The 21,818-nt window shown below is 46.3% G+C and overlaps 1 protein-coding gene and 1 pseudogene across 1 annotated transcript in view; both read right to left on the bottom strand.

Annotated features, from left to right (window-relative positions):
• Positions 1 to 21,818, bottom strand: part of LOC135918083 (DNA mismatch repair protein Msh6-like) — a 564,077-nt gene that overhangs the window by 202,489 nt on the left and 339,770 nt on the right. Inside the window, exons 18-19 of the mRNA XM_065451744.2 lie at positions 7,956 to 8,061; positions 7,376 to 7,538 (exon numbers count right to left, since the gene is read on the bottom strand). Of these exons, the coding sequence (XP_065307816.2) occupies positions 7,376 to 7,538; positions 7,956 to 8,061 (269 nt within the window). The remainder of the gene's footprint in view (positions 1 to 7,375; positions 7,539 to 7,955; positions 8,062 to 21,818) is intronic.
• LOC139057666 (uncharacterized) lies at positions 4,235 to 6,618 on the bottom strand (annotated as a pseudogene).

The raw sequence follows: 21,818 nt of genomic DNA, 5'->3' as shown, positions 1-21,818 counted from the left end.
CAAGCCCAAAAAAACATGGAAATGTGTAGCAAGGCACAGCTCTTGAAGGCCACCGAAGCCTGCGGCTCACAGATGCTTTCCGCAAGCAACACTGTGCATCACAGTGGCACGAATAGCGCCAACACTGAGCATGTGAAACGAAGCGGCAACTGTGAGCCGCGGTTCCTCTCAGTCACTGCAATTACTGCCATGCCATCGCTTGCATGTGAAACAGACTTCAGAGATAGAGACTGAAAAACATGCCTCCTACAAATTTCAGAAGGCTACAAATTCGGCCCAGTTAGTACAGCAAGTGAAGCACAGGGACAGATGGGGCCCACGTGTCTGTGTCTGTCTTCACTTGCAGTACCCCTACTACAAAGCGGCAGCCTAAAAAATCCCTGCAGTGAGCTTTTCCCACTAGTTTTGCTAGCGCTGCTCTCATTTATTTGGTTGGCTACATGTGAAGAAGCTGGCTATTGAGGGATGAAGGGAAAAAAAGAGAAGATATGAAGAGTCTGCACCTGCACAAGAAAGGCTATGGTTTTTCAGTCTGTCCTAATGCTTTTAAAAAACACACTGGCACTAGTGAATGGCGACAGTAACATTAGTCACATTGATTATGACATGGCTTCCTAAAAAAAAAAAAAAAACATAGTAGAGGGGCAATACTTGAAATGCAAATAAGAAACAAATAATAAGTGACCATGTAATTATATTCGCAAATCAAATACACTTGAACCTCGTTATAAAGAAACTGAATATAACAAAATAACACATATGATGAAGTAAATAGAGTTCTCTTTGAAATCCCCGTAGAGATCAAAGTATTTAAAACCTGATTTTAACGAAGTGAAATTGTCCCGTCAATGAATATAACGAACTTATTCGTCTCCGAACCCTAAAACACTTGACCGTTGCGCGCCGATTACATCATTTTCCATGGGGTTTGGCCCTCGTTCACCGGGGCAGTTCAATACGACGCTGGGACACGGGAGTGTCCCAGCGTCGAATATGTCGTTGAGCTACACTGGTCTTTTTCACTGTCGTGTGTAGCTGCACACCTGCGCATAAGTATCGGCTTGCTATCGCACTTCTCCACGAACTTCCTTCTCTTACACATGCCTGGTTGCACGAGCTGTGCCACCCTGCGAGGCTACGCGCGGCAGTAAAGAGATGGTTGCATGCGCTTCGCCGCAGGCAAGTGCAGCGGCACGTGGCCTCCGAAATCTCTCCGGGGCACAATCTTGGAGGTCACATGCGCCGTGCAGCGGTGTGAGAAATTAGTGCATTTACTTGTCTCTTTCTCTACGGCGCACTGCACACACAGCCGTAGCTGGGCCTGGCCTGGCGCGCTTGTCCTTGTTGCCCTTTTGTGCCCCATGTCCACTCGTGTGCTAGTCACTTCAGCATGGAACACCAACTAACCCGTTCTCACACCCTGCCTCAGAAACTTCGGGGTGCAACCTCGGGTGTGATGCCCAGGCCGTGCATTCACTTCTCCCTGTGACATGCCACGCGGGCGAGCAGCCGGCTGTGGCCTCGGAGATCGCACTGGCATCGATGCAATCTCCGAGGCCACGAGCCGGCCAAGCTGGACGAGCTGGCCGAGCGAAGCCGGTGCGGCTTGGCTCCTCGCTTGCCTCCTCGATCACACAGCGGAGCAGTTGTGTTGTGTGCCCCGTGCTGCTCGACAGTGATGAGTCAAGTGGAAAGCGGGTGCGAAAGACGATCAGAATGGAACAGAAGGCAGCTCTCTAAAGGCTGTTGTGTCAGGTGCTAAGTCACGTGTTGCACACGCCGAAGATTCCTTTGTTCAATAATACTTCAACTGGAGCTAGTTGGTATGGCGTCGTTCTGCTTGCTGCGATAACAGTCCTTTGTATAACATAACAGACCTTTGTATAACAGTATAGCGCAGCAAGCAGAACAATACTTTTGTTCTTTTATTCAAATTCATTGCACGCATAGCCACGTGGCAATTCCGCGGTCTGCAAAGCCATCAACTTATTTCCATGTTTACAATTGTGCAGCCCATTGGGCATATAGTATTGCAATAAACGGTAACAATGGATATATTGAAGCAACGGATATAACAGAGTAATTTCGGCTGCCCCTTCAACTTCATTATAAGGAGCTTCGAGTGTACTTACTAGAGTCAACTTCCACTGATTCAACCTTGATGGAGCCAATGAAATTGGTTGAATCACCCGGTGGTTTGAATGAAACAAGAGGAAGAAAAAACACCAAAGCACACTGCTGATTCATGGCAGAATTTGCCTTGATTCGAATATGATCTCTAATCGAACACGCACACCCTTTTTATGATTCAAAGTAGAAAACTAACATAAAAATGATGTTAGAGCTCCTAAGGAAAGTAGAAACAGAATGCGCACCCGTCTTTTTAGCATGATATATGAGGCATGCCTCCGACTCTGGCAAAAGAGAAAAAAGAAGAAAAAAAAAGTAAGATGAAACCAGCGAACTTTACCCTCACAGAATGGAGATTTATTTATGTTTGTCGTCGCCACTCTCCAGCAGCACATTATTGCTGTCTTGGAATGACAGAAAGCTGAGCTAGTAGGTAAAGATTCGCAATGAAAAAAAGGGGTTAGGCATGCAGACATGAAGACAAGTGGACAACACGAACGCCAACTATCAACTGAAGGAAGCACTGAAGTGAAAAAAGAAAGAAGACACAAAACTCATCTGCGCATGCTCTGGAATGGTAGCACCACATGTCAATTGGGTATACGTGCCGGCCTACGTGGGACATAACTGTTAATACAATTGATCTCTTCCTTATGTAAGGTAATCGAAGGTTGACTGACTCACGCACGCAATTCCATCATTATTGATATGCCATGCCTCGACCATAAGACGCTATCAGACCACAAGACATTTTCGAAGGGAGATGACGTGTCCTTGGCGCATCCACTGTGCCCTACGTGTCGCACCACCGCTCGCACTCACTGGTCAGTTTGTTCTCACCTTCTTCGACTGCTGGCTACGGTGCCGGAGTTCCCATACTGTTTAGTGGCTAAGCGTGCTTCACAGGCGAAATTACACTAGCAGCACGAAATCGTCACAATATCAAGCCCAATATTGCCTCAATATTCTCAGACTGGATAGAAACAAATGCTTAAAACCGTATTTGCTCCCGCACAGCCAGCAATAAATTCGATTTGATTCGAATATTTGTACACAACCACATATTCAAACATCTTCAAATATGCATTTTTCAAATTGAATATGAATATTTAAAATATAATATACGATAACATTGGAACTTTGGGTACTTGAAGCGACACAGTCCACTACCACATCAGCCAGGGTGGCCTGCCCGCGATGCTCTTCGCACTCCTTTTACAACGAAAACGAAGTGAAACGATCGCATGGATGCCACCGAGCACAAGAGGCTTTGCAGGTATTTTACACGAAATATATCGAATATTCGATACCTAATATTGAGACAATTTTGTCTGAATTCCCACTGGAACCACATCAACATTTCACGACGGTGCCACTAGACAGCGCAGCGTGTTCGATGGAAACTCCACTGCATGCATACACGACACCTTACACAGTACAACACATTTATTCGGTGGTGGTGGTAGTAATGCGAGGTGTGCTATTGCTACACAGCTTCAATGCTAATGACATTAATGGCGACATTCGTCACGAGATGGGTTCTGCTGGAATTGTTTTATTTTAGGTAAACAGTTCGCACATGGCAAATTTCAGTATTTGTCACTCTCTAACAATATATTTAAGCATGTTTGAACCTCCGGGAGGGCGGGAGAAAATTTTAGTGTCGCCACAACAAACAGTTGGGAGGGGGATCAGGACATCTGGACCCTGCACCCCCGCTCTAACAAGCATGCCATAAATAGTTGCAAAATCAGAAAGAAGCAAATCATCCCATTTTTACGACCCCGTTAAGGGGAGATATGGGGATCAAAACTAACTTTTTTATTTACCAGCCGATTCTGATGAAATTTTGCACAGGTGTTAATAATATCACATAAACAAAACTGTGAAAATATGGCTGCAATATCTCAAGTACTTTTTTGTTTACGAAAATTTGTTTACAAAAGCTGTTCATTTTTGCAAAATGCCTGCACACCTGTATATTGATGCTAGGAGTTCAAGCAAACATTGATAGCACTCCTACATGTATTCTCCACACAGTGACATTCCTGTAATTTTTTTTACCTAACAGAATGTTTTTATATTCTTATTCTTTGGCAGCTACTCCAGCTGCATGAAAATCTCGACTGTGAAAACAAAAGATAACAAATTATTGAAGCAACTATTTTGAAAACAAGACATGTCATTGTGTGCAGTGATGCACAATGAGCGTAACAAAACAAACAGTGTAGAATTATTCATAATGGTTGCTCAGATATTGGCTTTCCAAGTTGACCTTGGTGGTAGAAAAAAGTTTTGAGAAAAAGGTGTTTGAAGTTTTGGGCCATGTTTATTCGACTAGAAAGAACCGGCCTTGTAGTTGCAGGTGTCAGGTTCATCTCTCGGCTTCTTGAATCTTCTATGCTTTCCTTCATGGGCTTTCTGTGCCCTCTTCCTGCGCAAGGCATCTTTCTCGGCCGCTCGACGGAGCCCATGTCCAGCAGGTTTCACGCCAAGCGAGGTGCAAAACTCCGTATAAGCTCAAAGGGTGCCACTGTTGAAGCGACACACTGCCTCACTTACGGCTGTCTCTACAGCAATCAGGGAAGCATTTTTATCCTTTGGCATGATTGACCAAATCACGGAGTGCAGGCTTTCTGCTGCATTTTGAGTTTTTTTTCCTTTGCAACGTTCCAGCAACTGAGGCTCAGAGAGACGCTGGAAAACATGGCCTCAGCTACATGTGGTTTCAACCTGTACTTGTGAGCAGGCTGTGGTTCCTCTTTTGCTTCTGCTGCTCGATGCCTACACCAACTTGTCGGGCCCGCAGGACAGAGCTCGTGGTGCGGTTCTTCATCTGTAGAGGTGACGTGATGAAACGTTGCCATGACTGCTCTCTCCATGTCCTTCACATCCTCGCTCCCTCTCGAGGCCATTCCGTAATAGCTTGTCAGCCTCTTTACGAGGTCTTGTGTCAGGCCCCCTCGGCCACCAAGTGGTTGGTCTCTACTGCTCTTAGTGACCAAAGTGCGCAAGTTTGTCCCCATCCTTTTTTCAATGTGATTTACACAGTCCTCTTTAGAGAACTGGATAAACCCGTAGGTTTGGTCCTCACAAAGCGCCAAGTACGTCCGGCTGTCCCCATCGCACACAATATTGGTGTAACGCAGATCATTCTTTGTCAAGGAGCGACGAAAGAGCTCAAGTGCCGCCTCCACCTCCATCCTGTTGGATTTCACGTCCGTGTTCTTCTGGCATTGATGTGCCTGCCTCCACACATCATAGTCACTGTCACCTGGCTTTGGCCCCAACATGCACCCATGGCAGTAGTTCGAGAGGACTACAAAGTCCAGCACCAAGCCACTGTAAAATTCAATCACAGCCCCTACACCAATGTGGCTACTATGACCCCGGGTCATCCACGTGCCATCATAAATGACTGTGATGTTCTTATGGAATGTTGGGTCCATTTCGTTGTAGACTCTTTTGACAGCTGTTACAGCATCAGCGCACACGTTTGTTGCAGTTTTGCTTGCAGCAGACCTGAATTTGGCTTTCAGGTGCCCCTGAAATGTCTTTTGATGAAGCCCCCTGTACGAAACGTTCATCACAGACCAAAAGTCTGTATGGGGCAGTGGCACCTTTCCCTATGCTCTTGATTGCTTGCATGGACCTCAGGTTCACCTCAAAGGCCCGGCTTCCTTCTTCTCTTGGTGACGACCACTGTGTTTCCGAAGCACCGCATGCTGAGCAACGTAAAACCATCTTCACGGCAAGGCCAAGCCTGGTTTCCGGCACTACCGCTATCCCCGGCTGGAAGCACTGATGGCACGGTGTTTTGCTGAGAAGCGCATTCACAGCGGCAACTTGCACAAGCAAAAACTCGCTCGAGTCCGTCGCCACCGAGCATGCTCCTCCAGCCGTCAACCCCATCTTGCGTTCGGTTGCCGGCACAGAACCAAGTGACGCGCGGACAGTGGCAGCGGTCGTTTTCAACTCCTCCGACAAGATGAATTGTGGCTCAAGATGTGACTGTATGGTGCGGCCGTTGCTGATGCACGGTTCGTCTTCACGGCCGGCAGACGCACGCGCTTGGGCCGCACTTTCGTCGTTCATCTCGGTGACGGCGGCGGCACAATCGGGGTACGTCGCGGAGCATTCACAGGACGTCGAAGGCACGAAAGCATCGGGAAAGGTCGTTATCAGTTCGGTATTGCCACCACTGGAACACAAGGCTGTAACAGCCCGCGAACTGCCCGGCAATGCGTCGACAGTCTCTCTTGCAAGCTCGTGCGCGGACACATCTCCGCTAGGCCTACTTATCGTTCGGATGTTCGGTGGCTTGCGCTTGCGGCTGCCGAAGCGGTGCTTGGTAGCGAATTTCGTCGTCCACGTCCGCCCAGCCATGCTCGAAGCCAGAAAATGAAATAAAAAACTCAAATCCGAATAAAGCGATGAAGCGGCGGCGTGCCCCGAGCATCCAACGCGTATACAAAGAGGCAGCGGCCAGCGCGCGGAGAAACGGGAGAAGCAGACGCCGCAGCAGCTCGCTTCCAGACTCGGCCAATGGGGCGCCTCATAGAACGCACGTGACGAAGCAAGCCAATCGGCGGCCGTGACAGGCTGCTACGCGACCTTCAGACTTTTTGTTTTTTTATGCTTGCTCTTCTCTCTATCAGGAAATGAAAGGGAGGAGTCAAAAGGCGAAGAAGCACGCTCTTCAACGGTACCAGCATGGCCGCGCCGCGTACTGCCGTTCCGGAGCTAGGGACGCTCGAAAACCGCGACTTTTCCACCGATTTTCACGAAATTTTCGCTGTATTGCCTTACGTATAGATTTATTTATGGTACTTAGCAGTCGTTTTCAGCGGAAATACTTGAAAATATCATAGAAAAGGGGTCAAAGATTCGAAATCTGCAACTTTCTAAAAAGTGGTTTTTTGGTCGTTTTTCCCGAGTTGATGCCCGCGTCCCCCCTTAAACTCTCAGTGTAACAAAGGGCAGCCCCATGAGTGCTAATACGTCGTGCGAGGGCAGAACCGCTCCAACCGTGTATGGGCAGCGTAACATATTACACGGGTGCTGCCGAACAGGCTCCCTCCGGCTGAGGCGTACCATCGTGGCGAATGGTTGGAAAGACATACAGAGGAAAATGCATGGAGGATTGTGAAAAAAAAAGCCAATTGCATTAAAACATACTTCAACGTAATACACTGCGCCATGCTAGCGAGCAGCCACCGAATTGCCCCAGTGATGATGAAATCACCTGGCAAGCAGCCTTTCGAGGTCTGGCAATGAGCGCAGTAGCTCACGTGTCTGCTGAACCTCATGAGGGAAGCGCAGCAGGTCGTTGACTGCCCGCTGCCGATCCTCAATCACCTGCACTTGGCATGGAGGCGAGCACAGCCACTGCTGAAACAGCCGCTTGCCTGAAAAACAGCAGTAAAGAAAGAATGCACCTGTGCGCTATGTTTAAATGATTTTGAGAAAGCTGCAGTTTTTAGGCCCATAGGAAATGCTCACACACTCTACAGCATATTTGCAGGTCTTCAAAAAACCTAGAAAATGCTTTCAATATTGCGTTATTTCTCCTAAAACCACAGAAGGTGTGCTCAGCACTGTGAAGCAGCCCACATTTCTCCTTTTTTTTTTAAAGCACGCAAAAGCAGCAGTATAAGGCCTGTCGCAAATTTTCCCAATTTTTTCACTTACATATTCAGAATGCTGACATTTAGTAGCTGCTATGGTGAGCAATAACACAGCAGCCAAATGTCAAGTGTCCCTGCTTTGGCAGGAAGCCACATTACAAACCACCCACCAACGAGTGGCACAAACGAGCAACGCACCAAATGGCGTGCAGCAGAAGTCCATGGTTGCCAGCAGGGTTCCCTCGGTACCACCAGATGGATTTCGCAGCACCTCCAGATTTTGCAGGCTCACACCGTCCAGGATCTGTGCAAGACATTGGGTGCCTCTTTAGACAGAATACAATTTCTACAGTAATGAAAGTATACTCATATATTATTGAATCCAGACAAATATTCAACGCTGGAATAATTCAATTTGCAAATCGAATACCTACTACTCGATTTTTCATATATTTGATGTATTCAGTGTAGAGGTGTGCACAGTGCCCCATGTTGCGTGCACCGTTGACGCCTTCACGCTCAAAGCTGCCCAAGCGAGCGTTTCATGTGGTTTTCAGTGCAAAAGGAGTGCCGAGTGCGGCATGGACAGGCCACCCCGGCTGATGCAGTAGCAGGCTTTGTCACTGCGAGCGCTCCCTGACGTTGGCTCGATGCGAAGACAACACACACTGCACCCGAATGCCACTACTTCCCCAAATGGCGACACATCAGCTGGGCCGATACAAGATTCGTCCGAGTCAACAGGAAATTATAATGCAATGTGGACAGAGAGAATGGCAACAAAAGCGGCGAATATTTTTGCAAAGTACAAAAGCATGGACGAAGGTCAGGGCGATTGGTCGCCGATAGCGGGGTTGAAAGCGGCCAAGGAATTTTTGGAGCAGCAAATTTGGCAATTTGGAACAGATGTGGTGCATTAATTGTCCATTATGGAGCGTAAATACATGTCCTGGAGCAGCTTGGTAACGGTCAATATCAGTAAAATAGAGACAGATGAAAAAAAGGTGTTTGACTTTGCAGAACACTATTAGGTCACAGCAAATCAGTTCTGCAAAAGCCCGCTAGGCAAGCAAAATTCATGACAGGGAAAAATTGTCATTCACCCGAGTGTACCATGAAGCTAAAAAGGAAACCCATACAGGTTTCTCAGAAACCACCACTAGGTTACATCCTGAATGTGCCAACTAAATCTAACAACACCCACTCTATGTTGGCAGGCTTTTAAAGGTAAGAGCCTTAAGTGGCTTGTTGCAATGGCTCATACCCCCCCCCCCAAAAAAAAGAATATAAGGAATGGCTCATACCTGTGTAGGCAAGAAATTCAATGGCTGAATATTCAATGGCTGAAATAAGCTTTAGGTAAAGCATAGGTGCTCGCATGTGTCATTGAGGAGGTCAACCTACATTTACTCCACACTGCGTCTTGTCATGCTTTGCAAGATCTGACCCCTCCGATCGATAACTTAATGCATTACTACATGTACAGCAGGCTTTCACCCTCACGCTTTACGAAGCTGTAACATGCTGCTGATTTTTTATCAATGCTAGTTCAGCTTTTCTTTCTCTTTAACTACCAACAAGCAATTATTTAATATTTATTACCTTACTTAATCAATAAGGCACCAACGTAAAGGTGGCGGAATATGTCGAGAAAGGACCAATAACAGCGTATATAGCAACCTAGGTCATGTGTGGTCCTTCTTCTGACAAAAACAAAAAGCAAGAAAACAAGAAAATACCAGTTTCCCTTCTCTTGGTATCTATTCTGTAACCCTAATGGTCCAACGGTTGTCTAACCTGCGCATTACATGACCTACCAAGCTCCATTTCTTTTTCTCTTACCATCAATTAGAATATCCGCTATACCCGTTTGCTCCCTGATCGAAACCCCTCTCTTTCTGTCTCTTAACGTTATGCCTACCATTCTTCATTCCATCGCTCTTTGCGCGGTCCTTAACTTGTTCTCAAGCTTCTTTGTCAGTCTCCAAGTCTCTGCCCCACATGTCAGCACCGGTAAAATGCACTGATTGTGCACCTTCCTTTTCAATGATAATTGTCAGGAGCTGATAGTCAGGAGCTGACAATGTCTGCCGTATGCTATTCAACTCACTTTTATTCATCTGTGAATTTTCTTCTCATGATCAGAGTTCCCTATGATTAGTTGACCTAAGTAAACGAACTCCTTCACAGACTCTATAGGCTGACTGGCGATCCTGAACTCTTGTTCCCTTGCCAATCTATTCATCATTATCTTTGTCTTCCGCATATTAATCTTCAACCCCACTCTTACACTCTCTCTGTTAAGGTCCTCAATCATTTGTTGTAACTCGTCTCCAGTGTTGCTGAACAAGACAATGTCATCTGCAAATCGAAGGTAGCCGAGATATTCGCTGTTTATCCTTGCTCAGGCAGCAGCAGCGGCGACGAAAGGATGCATCCTAACCTACTGTCTGCACTCTCTACAGATACTGGCATATCATCGAGAAAAGTGACCTGGATGGCGTTGCCGAAACCGCCATCTACCTGAGCCCGCTGCAGTTTCAAGCTTGTTATCAAGTCGGTTCTGGGGGCGTTCTCTTTTTGGAACTGGCTTCACTCGGGCAGTAGCGGCGGCAACGAAAGGACGCATCCTAACCTACTGTTCGCGCATTTTGCAGGTAGTCGACTTTTATAATGATGTCGTATGCACCACTAAGTCTGTCGCTGCTGCTGCTGCTGCTGAGTTTTTATTGGGCGTTGTAGTCAAACCAGTGTTTCTTTTTTAAGTTGTTTGAACTGTGCGCCTCTTACTTTGTGTACATAACAGCATCTTTATGGAATTTTATTTCATGTGTCTAAAACCATGGCGGATAAGAACTCTGGTGGCATAGGCAATGTTGCACAGGCCCTGACTAAGAAGCAACCAAACAGCGATAAACAGGTCGCTAAGTTTTTAGCTGATCAAGTGGGGAGACTCTATGTGTCTTCAACTGAAGTGAAAGGTGAAATTTCAAAGGACACTTCCTCGAGCACTAGAATATTTGCTGAACTTGGAGGTGTTCGAGATGCTGTTAGCTTCATGAACGAGAAGTTTGAGCACTTTAGAACTGACGTTGAGGCTTTCCACAAAGAAATAGACGCAGTAAAATCTGGGATTAGTGCCGCAATGAAAATGCAGAACTGCGGAAGGGCCTGCGGGAAGCTAGGCAGGAGATTGTTGAGCTGAAGCAATATAGTAGAAATATTGTTACGGTGGGAAAAAGAGGACGAGGTCGTCGACAGTGAAAACGACGAAGTGGCAACAGCCTCTCGGGATTCTCAGCTGCTGTTTTTATTTATTTATTTATTTATTTATTTATTTACACAATACTGCATGCCAGTAATTTGGCTCTAGCAGGAGGGGCTACAAAGGATACATACAATGAAACAAATCTCAACAACAGTAAAAATCAACAGAACACGAAGACCGTAACAAAGTTCAACCATCAAAGTTTACAATATGAGACTCGAGCACCTTCATAAAGTCGGCGGATTCAAAAATCTGTCGGGGCAAGGAATTCCATTCCGACACTGTTTGGGGGAAAAAAGCGTACTTGTGTGCGTTCGTTCTCGCGAAAATTGCCGATAAAGAGTATTCATGGCTGTGTTTAGTTGTCCTTGTAGCTATAGGTTTTATGCAATTGGGAAGTATTAATTTAGTTTTCCCTGCAAGACGGTTGTGAAGAAAGCCAAGACGACTAATTTTCCGGCGAACCTTGAGAGTCGGTACATCGTACTTCTGCATCAATAAAGATGGAGAATCGTGCCTTCTGTGTCCATCAAAAATAAATCTTATTGCCCTTTTTTTGGACTCTTTCGACTTGCATAACATACTTCTTATAATGAGGATCCTAAACTTCAGTAGCATACTCTAGTTTTGACCGAATACATGTATTGTAAGCTAACGTCTTGGTACTAACTGGAGCATGTTTAAGTTTTCTTTTAAGGAACCACAGGGCTGATGAAGAAATGTCCAATATATGCTCTGACCAAGCAAGCTTATTAGTTAGTCACGCCTAAGTACTTATATTGGGAAACTTCTAATACAGGCTGTTTATGGAGCTCATAAGAAAACTTGATTGTCATACTTGATTGTCAAACTTGATTGTCATACTCTCAAGGCCCAGAGGCATTACAGAGAAGAGTGGAGATTATTACAAATAAATTCGTTGGCAATATTCTTAAGTTTGTGGCGTCAGAAATGGCAGTGATGGAGGCAGGGAGGTGGTTCCGGTCATTCATCGTTCTTGGTAAAAAGGAATCAAAATAAACATTGGTGCGACAAGTTGGAACTTCAACCTCAAAACGATGATCCGTGCGTGGCAATATGTATGATGGCGGGGAGATTAGTTCATCCTTAAGTGTTTCATTAGTGTAATAAATCTTATGAAAAAGGCATAGGCGAAAGTATTTACGACGTAACTCTAGGTTAGGCAAGCCAAGGGTTAGTTTCATTGACAAGACACGAGAATAATTTGGAAAGAATAAAACGAGCAGCTCGGTCTTGAATGGATTCAATGGTATTTTTTAGCTTTAGAGTATAAGGGCCGAAAATGGAGCATGCATATTCAAGTTTAGGCCTCACTAAGGATTTGTACAGAAGTAACTTGACAGCTGCAGTTGCCGACGATAAATTATGCCGTAAAACCCCAAGCACGCGATTAGTGTATTCCTATTATTATTAATAGCATCCGTATTACGTCGGTATGGCATGCGTCAGTTTTAGCTGACAGGGTGGCAATGGCATCTAGAATCTCCTTTTCAGGACTAAGGATCTGTTCCACATCCCCAGTTAACATGAGCAATTTAACAACATATATCCACTCAAAGAAATCACCAAGAATCCCCAGTGGGCCTGGAAAGAGCTGCAGACAGATATTACTGGATCACTTGGCGTGCAACGACGGGCATTTACCAATCTGTACAAGAAACTAGAACGGATTTTCTCCATCCAGCCCACTGAAGTGGCCTGATGAAAGCGTCGCTGTTAAGTACGCCTGGCTGACTGGCGTCGTAGGCGATGGGAATGCCCAGCCAAAGCGAGGCATGATGTATGCCGTGTCAAGGGTTGATGACGTCGTGTTTCCGCTGTAGTGTTGACCTCTGACGTAACATGGTGATAAAAGCACGACGATAGCTTCGTAAAAGGAATCTAAGGGCTGCCACATGCAGAGGAACGCCAGAATCTGCACAAGAAACGAGAACGGTATTTGAAGCGGCTGAATGGCTGCCGCTCCGTACAGCCTACTACGCCTTGCAAATACAGCTGCAAATACATAGCATAAGTATCATTATTCAAAAGACTAGCGCAAAATAGCAGGTACAAAGACAGAGAAGAGGACAGGACGAGCGCTAAACATCAACTGGTTTTTACTGCGAGCGAAGGTACATATATACATTTCGTTGGTGCATGCGCACACAGTGTTAAAACAGTACAATCACATTCTAATCAAAATGTGGAAGACTGTTCTGTAAGTACATTTTTTCTTTTTTGGACAAGGCAAGTGAAACCGTGCCGACACAGTTATCACCTTCCCTGTCAATGTGATATGCCTCGCAAATCTCGCACCCCCACCTTGTGCCTCCCCTACCAAGCACACACGTGGTGTCAAACGCCGGCACGCACCCGCATCGCTTACAGTGCATGGCCAAATGGCCGCCCCCGCTAATGAATCTACCAGCGTTCGGTGCTCTCGTAGCCGTTCATTTAGGCAGCGGCCAGTCTGCCCCACGTAGCATCTACCGCATGAGAGAGGTACGCGGTATACGACCCCAACAATGCAGTCCCTGCTATTTGTCCCTGCTATTTTGCGCTAGTCTTTTGAATAATGATGACACACCAACTAGCCCAGCTTTCTGCCTTGATAGCGTAAGTAGTTTTGTACCCGTGACATTTTGGTGGAGCTGCTGGGTATTCCCCTTTTACTTATGCTTCGGTCGTGACCCTGTATTACCATTGGACACTTCCCTCTCCTTGATACAGGATTCAAGGACCAAGTATGGCCACAACGCCATTGCTCACGCTGACCATGCGCACCAGCTTGCCTGTACTCATCTGTTGGCATTGCAGGAATCTCAACAGCACGCTTAGCAATCGCCGCCATCGGGACACATATTTTTCACCAGGCTCTCTATGTGCTACGTTGGTCCCGTTGCCACCGAGTGGGGCTCTCCGAAAAACTCCTTCCGAGCTACAAAGACCCTTACCGTGTTCTACGTCAAGTGACCAATGTCACTTGCCAGCTAATCCCCGAGACCTCCGTCGTGCAACCCAGTTCCACATCACCTGACATCGTACACAGCTCTCAGCCTAAGCCTTACTATAGCTTTACCGACGGCCCCGTCTGAAGCACCGGAACGGTGCTTTTTCTGCCGGGGGTCATGTTATATTGGGAAAAAGAGGACAAGGTCGTCGACATTGAAGACATCGAAGTGGCAAGAGCCTCTCGGGATTCTCGGCTGCTGTTTATATAAGCCTTGTAAATACATCGTGTAAATACAGTGAAACCTCGTTAATTCGAACTCAGATTATTCGAAATTCCGCGTAAGGTTTTCGGCGGTCCCAACAGTTTGCATGCAAATTTTGCCGGATAATTTGAACAGCCAGCGTGCCCACATCCGGATAATATGTCGGTTTAAACCATGGCCGCCGTGACTTTTCCGTGCCTCCATGATCTGCGGCGGTATCAGTGAATTGCTGTGCACTGTAAGCAGACTGGACGACGCAGCCAACAGTGCGGCTAACTACCGCGCCAAGCAGTCACGCATCGGTGACTACCGTATTTACATGATTTTAAGTCGACCACTTTTTTTAAATTTGAAAATCTGAAGTAGGGGGGGGGGGGGGGGTTGACTTACAATTGAAACCAAAGCATGGCACCGCCAAAAAAGCGAGACCAACGGGAGCTACAACGTAGTTAGAATTTTATGTTTGCTCTATGGCCCTACCCGAAGCTTTTCACTATCCTGGGTGTTTGTTCGCTTTTTGGAAGGGTTTTTCAACATTTTTGAGAGTTTTACAGTGCAAGCAACACTCATGAGGGGGTGTCGATAGTTGACGGAAGCGCCACTGTTCCATTGGCGGCGGCACCCTCAGAATGGCAGCACTTGCGGGGAGTATCGGATCGGTAGTTCATGGAAGAGCACTGCTCGCGGGTTTTTCTTTGCCTGTTGTGCTTAGATTTCTTATTGGTTTGACATGTTCCACTTGGCTGCCGGCTAAGTGCTACTTCTATGCTTCCTCAGTCGTCATGAGTGCTCCAGGCCCACTAATCATTCGGCACTCGTTCACAGCAGCGTTCAAGAGGGCTGCCATCCTTAGCGCCGAAGAAACAAATCACTGCGCAGCGGGCCGCAAGTTCGATGTTTCTGAACAGGTGGTGCGAGAGTGGCGACTGCAGCGATGCAAAATTTTCACTTGTGACGGCAAGTGAGGAATTTCCCACGTGTCGAAGTCTGGACGCTTTCCGGAGCTGCAGGCTAAGCCAGTGGCGTACGACGCTGAAATGCGCGATCGGTCCCTGCGAGTGAAGTGTGACATGGTCATGAAACAAGCCCGGATCTTCGCCTTTTAAGGACCTGCTCTGCTGCAAGTACGAGTGGCTGGCAGCAGAAGACCGCGAAATTACGCCAACCGGACCTGTCAAAAGAGCCTCCCTGACGGCTGTGTGTGGTTGGATGCATTCGGCGTGGGCTGCTGCTCCACAAGATGTGGTGCGGTCGTTTGGCAAATGTGAAATTTCGCGGGATGACGACGCGCTGTGGGACCGTAGCAACGATGAGGATGGCAGCACTAGTGAAGATGAGTAGTCCAGTGTCCATGTCAACTACTAATAAATTTTTGTTATCGAATGCACCCTCAAGTATCCTCTCTTTTCCTTTTTTTCCTGTCACGCGATATGGGGGCGGGGGGGGGGGGGGGCGGTGGTCGACTTACATTCGAGTCGCCTTAGAATTGGCCTCGAGCTCCACCACTGGAAAAGCTGGCGCCACCGTCGGCGTGACGTGCTAGGATGGATCACGTGGACATAGCGGCCGCGTCGGCTGCTTCGGGAGAGCCGAAGCGAGCTGAAAACGAGTTTAAATTCCCTCGTACACTGCGGTCCTCATTAGGTGCCGAAATTTCCCCGCTTCGAGTGTCTCCTTTACAACGCTTGCAAGCACTACAAAAGGTAGTGGCTGCCTTTGAAGGCGCGCAACATAGTAGGCTACTGCTCAGTGCCGCAGGGCCGAACGCACGTAACGGAGGCCGGTGTCAGCCTTATTCACACGTAGCCGCAGGACAAGAAGCTGCGTGAAGCTTGGCTCGCGAAACATAAAACCGGCAAACAGTCATCGGCTACAACTCGGGTATGCAGCAAGCACAGACGCGAGGAAGATTTCTGCTACGGCGCCCGGTCTGCGATGTTCTGAAAACGAGCACTGAGACGCTCGCCCGAGTCCACTGCCCGACTAATGTCATAATGGTTTGGTCTATGAACTTGTCGATGCTATAGATACTGGCAAGTTAAGTGGAGTGGAAAGGCAGCGGTAAGAAGGACATTTAAAGAAACCCTGGCATATGGTATTGTTTGTGTTATGAATTAATGCATGCACTGGATTACAAAAAAGGAGCAGTGGGAAATTGCACGCTGAGAACACCGATAAACACACAGTGCGATGCGATTCGAGAAATAATATTGAAAGGTCAAAGAATTTAGAAGAAAAAAAAAAAGATTGAATCATCGCGACGGTACATCACAGTCCCCGTAGGCGTCGAAGTCTCTACAATGAAGTTATGTTTGAACAGCTCTGATAGCACCCACGCAACAATGGTTGCTTGTATACTGTCAAATGCTCATATTCTGCGGCCTAAAGCTCATGGCGCGGTGCGAAAACGCGCGCGCGGAGAAAGCGAAACAGTGCGCGGGCAAGCATCCAGACGCGCTGGTCGCTGGGAATCTGCGCGATCGCTGCACTGAGGCTTCGTTCTATTACGCTCCATTTAGTTATACAAACACTATAAGAACATATTTCACATAGCTTGCTCTCAGCGTTTACCTACCTTTCACGCAAGAAGCTGGTTTGGGAAACTCCATCGCGGCGACCGCGCGCAGTGGCGTTCACGGTACGTATTCGGTAAAGAGATAGCGTCTGTAAACGATTGTGTGCTTTTAGTTTGCCCAAGATTATTATTTAGACAGTAAAAAACTTCTCTCGTTTCTAAATGTACTTACAGAAATGTCCGGGAGAGCTCGCGCGTGCTGTTTTCAGTGAGCGCTGACAGCAAAACCTATCAGGAGCGCGCCGCGTGATTTCTCATACTACGCCAGCGAAGTGCTTCCGCTAGATGGCGACTCCGTAACTCCTCGCAGCCAATAGCGTAGGTACGGTATATCAAGTGACAGTTTTTCAGGCGAAATAAAGGTGCGGTGTTGATACAGCCACATTTCGTATGTTTGTTTCTCGTTTTCGTCCATTTTTGATAATTCGAAAACCTGGTTAATTCGATTATTTTTCCCGGTTTGACGGACTTCGAATTGACGAGGTTCTACTGTAGTTTAATACCTGTGACAATATGAATATCGAAATCCAAGGTCTTCCGCAAATCGAGAATGAAGACTTGGTGGAAACTGTCACAAACATTGCTAAATGCTTACAAAATGATGTCACAGAAAAAGACACTGACATCGTGCACCGTGTATTGTTGAAAGATAAAAATAAATCTAATGTGATTGTTCAATTCCTCACAAGAACTGCGCAAGACAAGCTGTTGTCTGCTGCAAGAAAGGCTAAACTAGACAGCAGTTGTCAAGGTTTTGACAAGAATAACTCAGTTTATATAAATGAGCACCTCTGCATGGCATTGAAGATTCTGCTCAGTAAAGCTCGGCAAGCAAGGCATGAAAGGGAGCGGAAATATGCATGGGCCGGTATCACAGGGCAAAATTTTCATTAGGAAGGCAGACAGGACCCCCCTTTTACATGTAACTACAAATGCCGAGGGTTGCAGCAGTGGCGTAGAGGTAGAACACCTGCCTCGCGTGCAAGACGTCTGTGGTTCAAATCCCGCTGCCGTGCAATTTTTCACCGGATTAAAAAAAGATAAAAAAATCTGCGTGTTGATAAAATTGCATAAACAGGCCTGGAGTGTGGCCTGAACCCGGTGACCAAAACCGGTAACGCACTCTCTCACCAGAGCAGGATTGACCACCCTGGTGCAGTACTTGGCCACAACCTCCTCTATGAACACTACAATAAACCCCGGCCCTCAGTCCCCAGGAGCTGCGAAGTAAGTGACCACGGCGGCGGTCAGACTAGCGAGGCAGCAGAGGGCGCTAAGGATCCCTGGCTCCGGACAGGCCGCAATTGGAATATGAACCTGGCAACGTTTAATGCTAGAACGTTATCTAGTGAAGCGAGTCTAGCAGTGCTATTGGAGGAATTAAAGGGCAGTAAATGGGATATAATAGGGCTCAGTCAAGTTAGGAGGCCAAACGAAGCATATAAAGTGCTAAAAAGCGGGCATGTCCTGTGCTACCGGGGCTTAGCGGAGAGACGAGAACTAGGAGTCAGATTCCTGATTAATAAGAATATAGAGGGTAACATAGAGAAATTCTATAGCATTAGCGAGAGGGTGCCAGGTCTTGTTGTGAAACTTAAGAGGTACAAAACGAAGGTTGTACAGGTCTACGCCCCTACACCCAGTCATGATGACCAGGAAGTCAAAAGCTTCTATGAAGACGTGGAATTGGCGAAGGGGAGAGTGAAAACAATATACACTATACTGATAGGCGACTTCAATGCCAAGGTAGGCAAGAAGCAGGCTGGAGACAAGGCAGTGGGGGAATATGGCATAGGCCCTAGGAATAACAGGGGAGAGTTATTAGTAGAGTTTGCGGAACAGAACAATATGCGGATAATGAATAGCTTCTTCTGCAAGCGGGATAGCCGAAAGTGGACGTGGAGGAGCCCGAACGGCGAGACTAGAAATGAAATAGACTTCATACTCTGCGCTAACCCTGGCATCATACAAGATGTGAACGTGCTCAGCAAGGTGCGCTGCAATGACCATAGGATGGTAGGAACTCAAATTAGCCTAGACCTGAAGAGGGAACGGAAGAAACTGGTACATAAGAAGCCGATCAATGAGTTAGCGGTAAGAGGGAAAATAGAGGAATTCCAGATCAAGCTACAGAACAGGTATTCGGCTTTAAATCAGGAAGAGGACCTTAGTGTTGAACCAATGAACGACAATCTTGTGGGCATCATTAAGGAGTGTGCAATAGAAGTCGGTGGCAGTGGCGTAGCCAGAAATTTCGTTCGGGGAGTGGGGGCTCACATTGCAGCTTGGTCTCCTCCTTAAGAGGAAGCTTTAGCTTGGGCGCTCGTATCTAAATACATGTAGAAGGAGAATTCGTTTTTCTCGGCAAACAATACATCAAATTTGACGAGGTTTGTTGCATTTAAAAGAAAAACTTAAATTCTAGTGACTGTTGGTTTCGAATTTTTCATTTAGGTTGTGAATTCTTTATTAAAAAGTCACCAAAATTGCAAATTTTCAGAAATCTAAACTATCAAAGCAATGAAAAATGATATCACAATTCTGTGAATTGCACCTAATAGTACATCTACAGCGTACGAAAGTGCTGTTATACGTGAATCTCCAGAAATTTAGCATTTTAGAAATATGGCTTCGCAGAATCCTTGTACACAAGTAACCAATTCACGTAAGATATGAATTGACACACCAAATTTGTCCGCTTTGACTGTTATAATAGATGCCGTTTACTGAACAGCAAAATCTCTGCTTGATGCCGAGCTATTAGTTTGTAAACGCCGAGCTTCTATATATTTTTTTTGAACTTTGCAGTTTTTCAAAATATTTAAACAATGTTCAGGCCCTAAATCGAAATTCCACTTCCAACAGACACTAGAATTTTACTTTCTCTCTCAAATGCAAAAATTTCATTAAAAGCGATCCGGGGGTTGGGTTATCACAGAAAAGCGTTTCTGCGTTTTACATGTATTTGAATAAACCGCATCGCAGTTGAGCGCGAGCTAAAGCTTCCTCTTTAACAATTTGTCTGGGGATAAAATGCATGAATAATAACTGCATTGTCATTACTAAAGGTGCTGCAAGCAAATTCCTGAATGCTACGCACTATCAAACAAAACAAGTAAAATATGTATTCTTTCATAAAAGAATATACTTGGATGTGCCAAAAATTGTTCCCAAAATACCCTATATCAATGCTTCCATGTTTTTTGCCTATTTAATAAGTAAATAAAATATCACAAGAACTTTAGAACTATATCAGTTCGAAACCAGCAAGGCAGAGCATGCCGCTGATATGAAAAATGTAAAGGCCATGAAATTAACAAGCTGAGGACAAATATTGTAATGAAACTTTGTTTGTAATGATTTGATTGTAATGATTGTAAAGAAAAACTTTGATTGTAATGAAACCTTGTTTAGATTCTTGTACATATGCAACGACCAGTGAAAATTCTCAATGACGCTGTCACTTGTTCCAATGTATTACACGGGAGCAGCTTTCACCGGTCATGTATCGTGAGTAATTGCACCGTAGTTATAGCCGCAACAGAGAGCACGTATAAAAAGCAGGAGTTCTGCAAAATAAACGAGGGCGAGTCAAATGAAAGTGAACCAATGCAAATATATGACAAACGGGGTACCTTATTTAAAAGTAGTCTCCGTGATTATTTAGACATCTGTCCCATTATTTAACGAGTCCCGTGATTCCCGTGTCATTAAATCCCTTGAGTTGCTGATTCAAAAAGTCTGCAACTGGCCTTTTCACGTCATCGTCCGACACGAATCTGGTTCGCTTGAGCTATTTTTTTCAAATCCTCCAAAAAGTGGAAGTCGCATGGCGACAGGTCTGGGCTGTGTGACGGATGTTGCTGCATTTCCCACTTGAACATTGCCAGTTTCGTATTAACCACATCAGCGACGTGGGGACGGCATTGTCGTGGAACAAGATGACTCTATTTGTCAATTTGCCACGTAGTTTGTTCTTGTTTGTGACACGCAGCCGATCTGCCGTTTTACAATAACGAAACAAATTGATAGTCTCTCAAGATTTAGCAAATTCTATAAGTAATGGCTCCTGATGATCGAAAAAAAAAGTCAACAACACCTTCCCGGAGGAAACGACGGCCTTTCCTTTCTTGGGGGTGAGCAATACGAATGTTTCCACTGTAAGCTTTGCTGTCGTGTTTCAGGCTTGTAGAAGTGGCACCATGGTTCGTCCCCGATGACAATTGGAGACAAGAAGTCATCACCCTTATTGTGATGCCGGATCAGATGAGTCAAGGCAGCGCTGAACTTCTCTGTTTTCTGGCGGTAGTTCAAAATCTTGGGCGACCATTGCGCACACAAGAGCGGATAACCGAGATGTTCATGAATTATGGTGTGAACCGAACTGTGACTGATATTCACACGCTCTGCCAGTTCATCGATGCTTATCCTCCGTTCTTGTCTCATCAGCTCATCAACCTTTGCAATGCTGTTCGGGGTGATTGCATGATGGTTTTGGCCCGGTCTTGGATCGTCTTTGCAACTTTCCCATCCTTCTTTGAACCGTTTGCACGAACGCTTCACAGTGGCCAATGAAATGCAATGTTCAACATACAAAGCAGCCATAGTAATTTCTTTTTGGGAAATACCTTCAGCTGTCAAATACCTCAGGGCACCACGCTGCTCAACTTCTAGAGCGTCTATTATTTGTGCAACCATGTTCAACCTAGTGTACGAGAGCATTAAACAACCTTGATACTCACACCTGCGTGTAACTTTTGTAACAGCGAGATGCCTCTGTGTCACGTGCATGTGTGCGTGTGTGCATGTGTGCGTGCCCAGCTTCGGTTTGGCTACTTCTGCACGGCCAGACGAGGAAGCGAAGATTTGCCGCACCTTGAAGGTAAACATTGTGGGGAGCACCCGCCTCCATTTCCTCCCGCGTACCCGCGACGTCCCGTTTGCACGTGGCAGACGGGTCGAGCCGGCGCAGACAAGGGAGAGAGGCACTACGCGCCCTC

This window comes from Dermacentor albipictus, chromosome 3 (assembly GCF_038994185.2).
Source record: "Dermacentor albipictus isolate Rhodes 1998 colony chromosome 3, USDA_Dalb.pri_finalv2, whole genome shotgun sequence".
NCBI classification, from domain to species: Eukaryota; Metazoa; Arthropoda; class Arachnida; order Ixodida; family Ixodidae; genus Dermacentor; species Dermacentor albipictus.
Note: the sequence above shows the minus strand (reverse complement) of the source record. Positions and strands in the feature narration are given on the sequence as shown.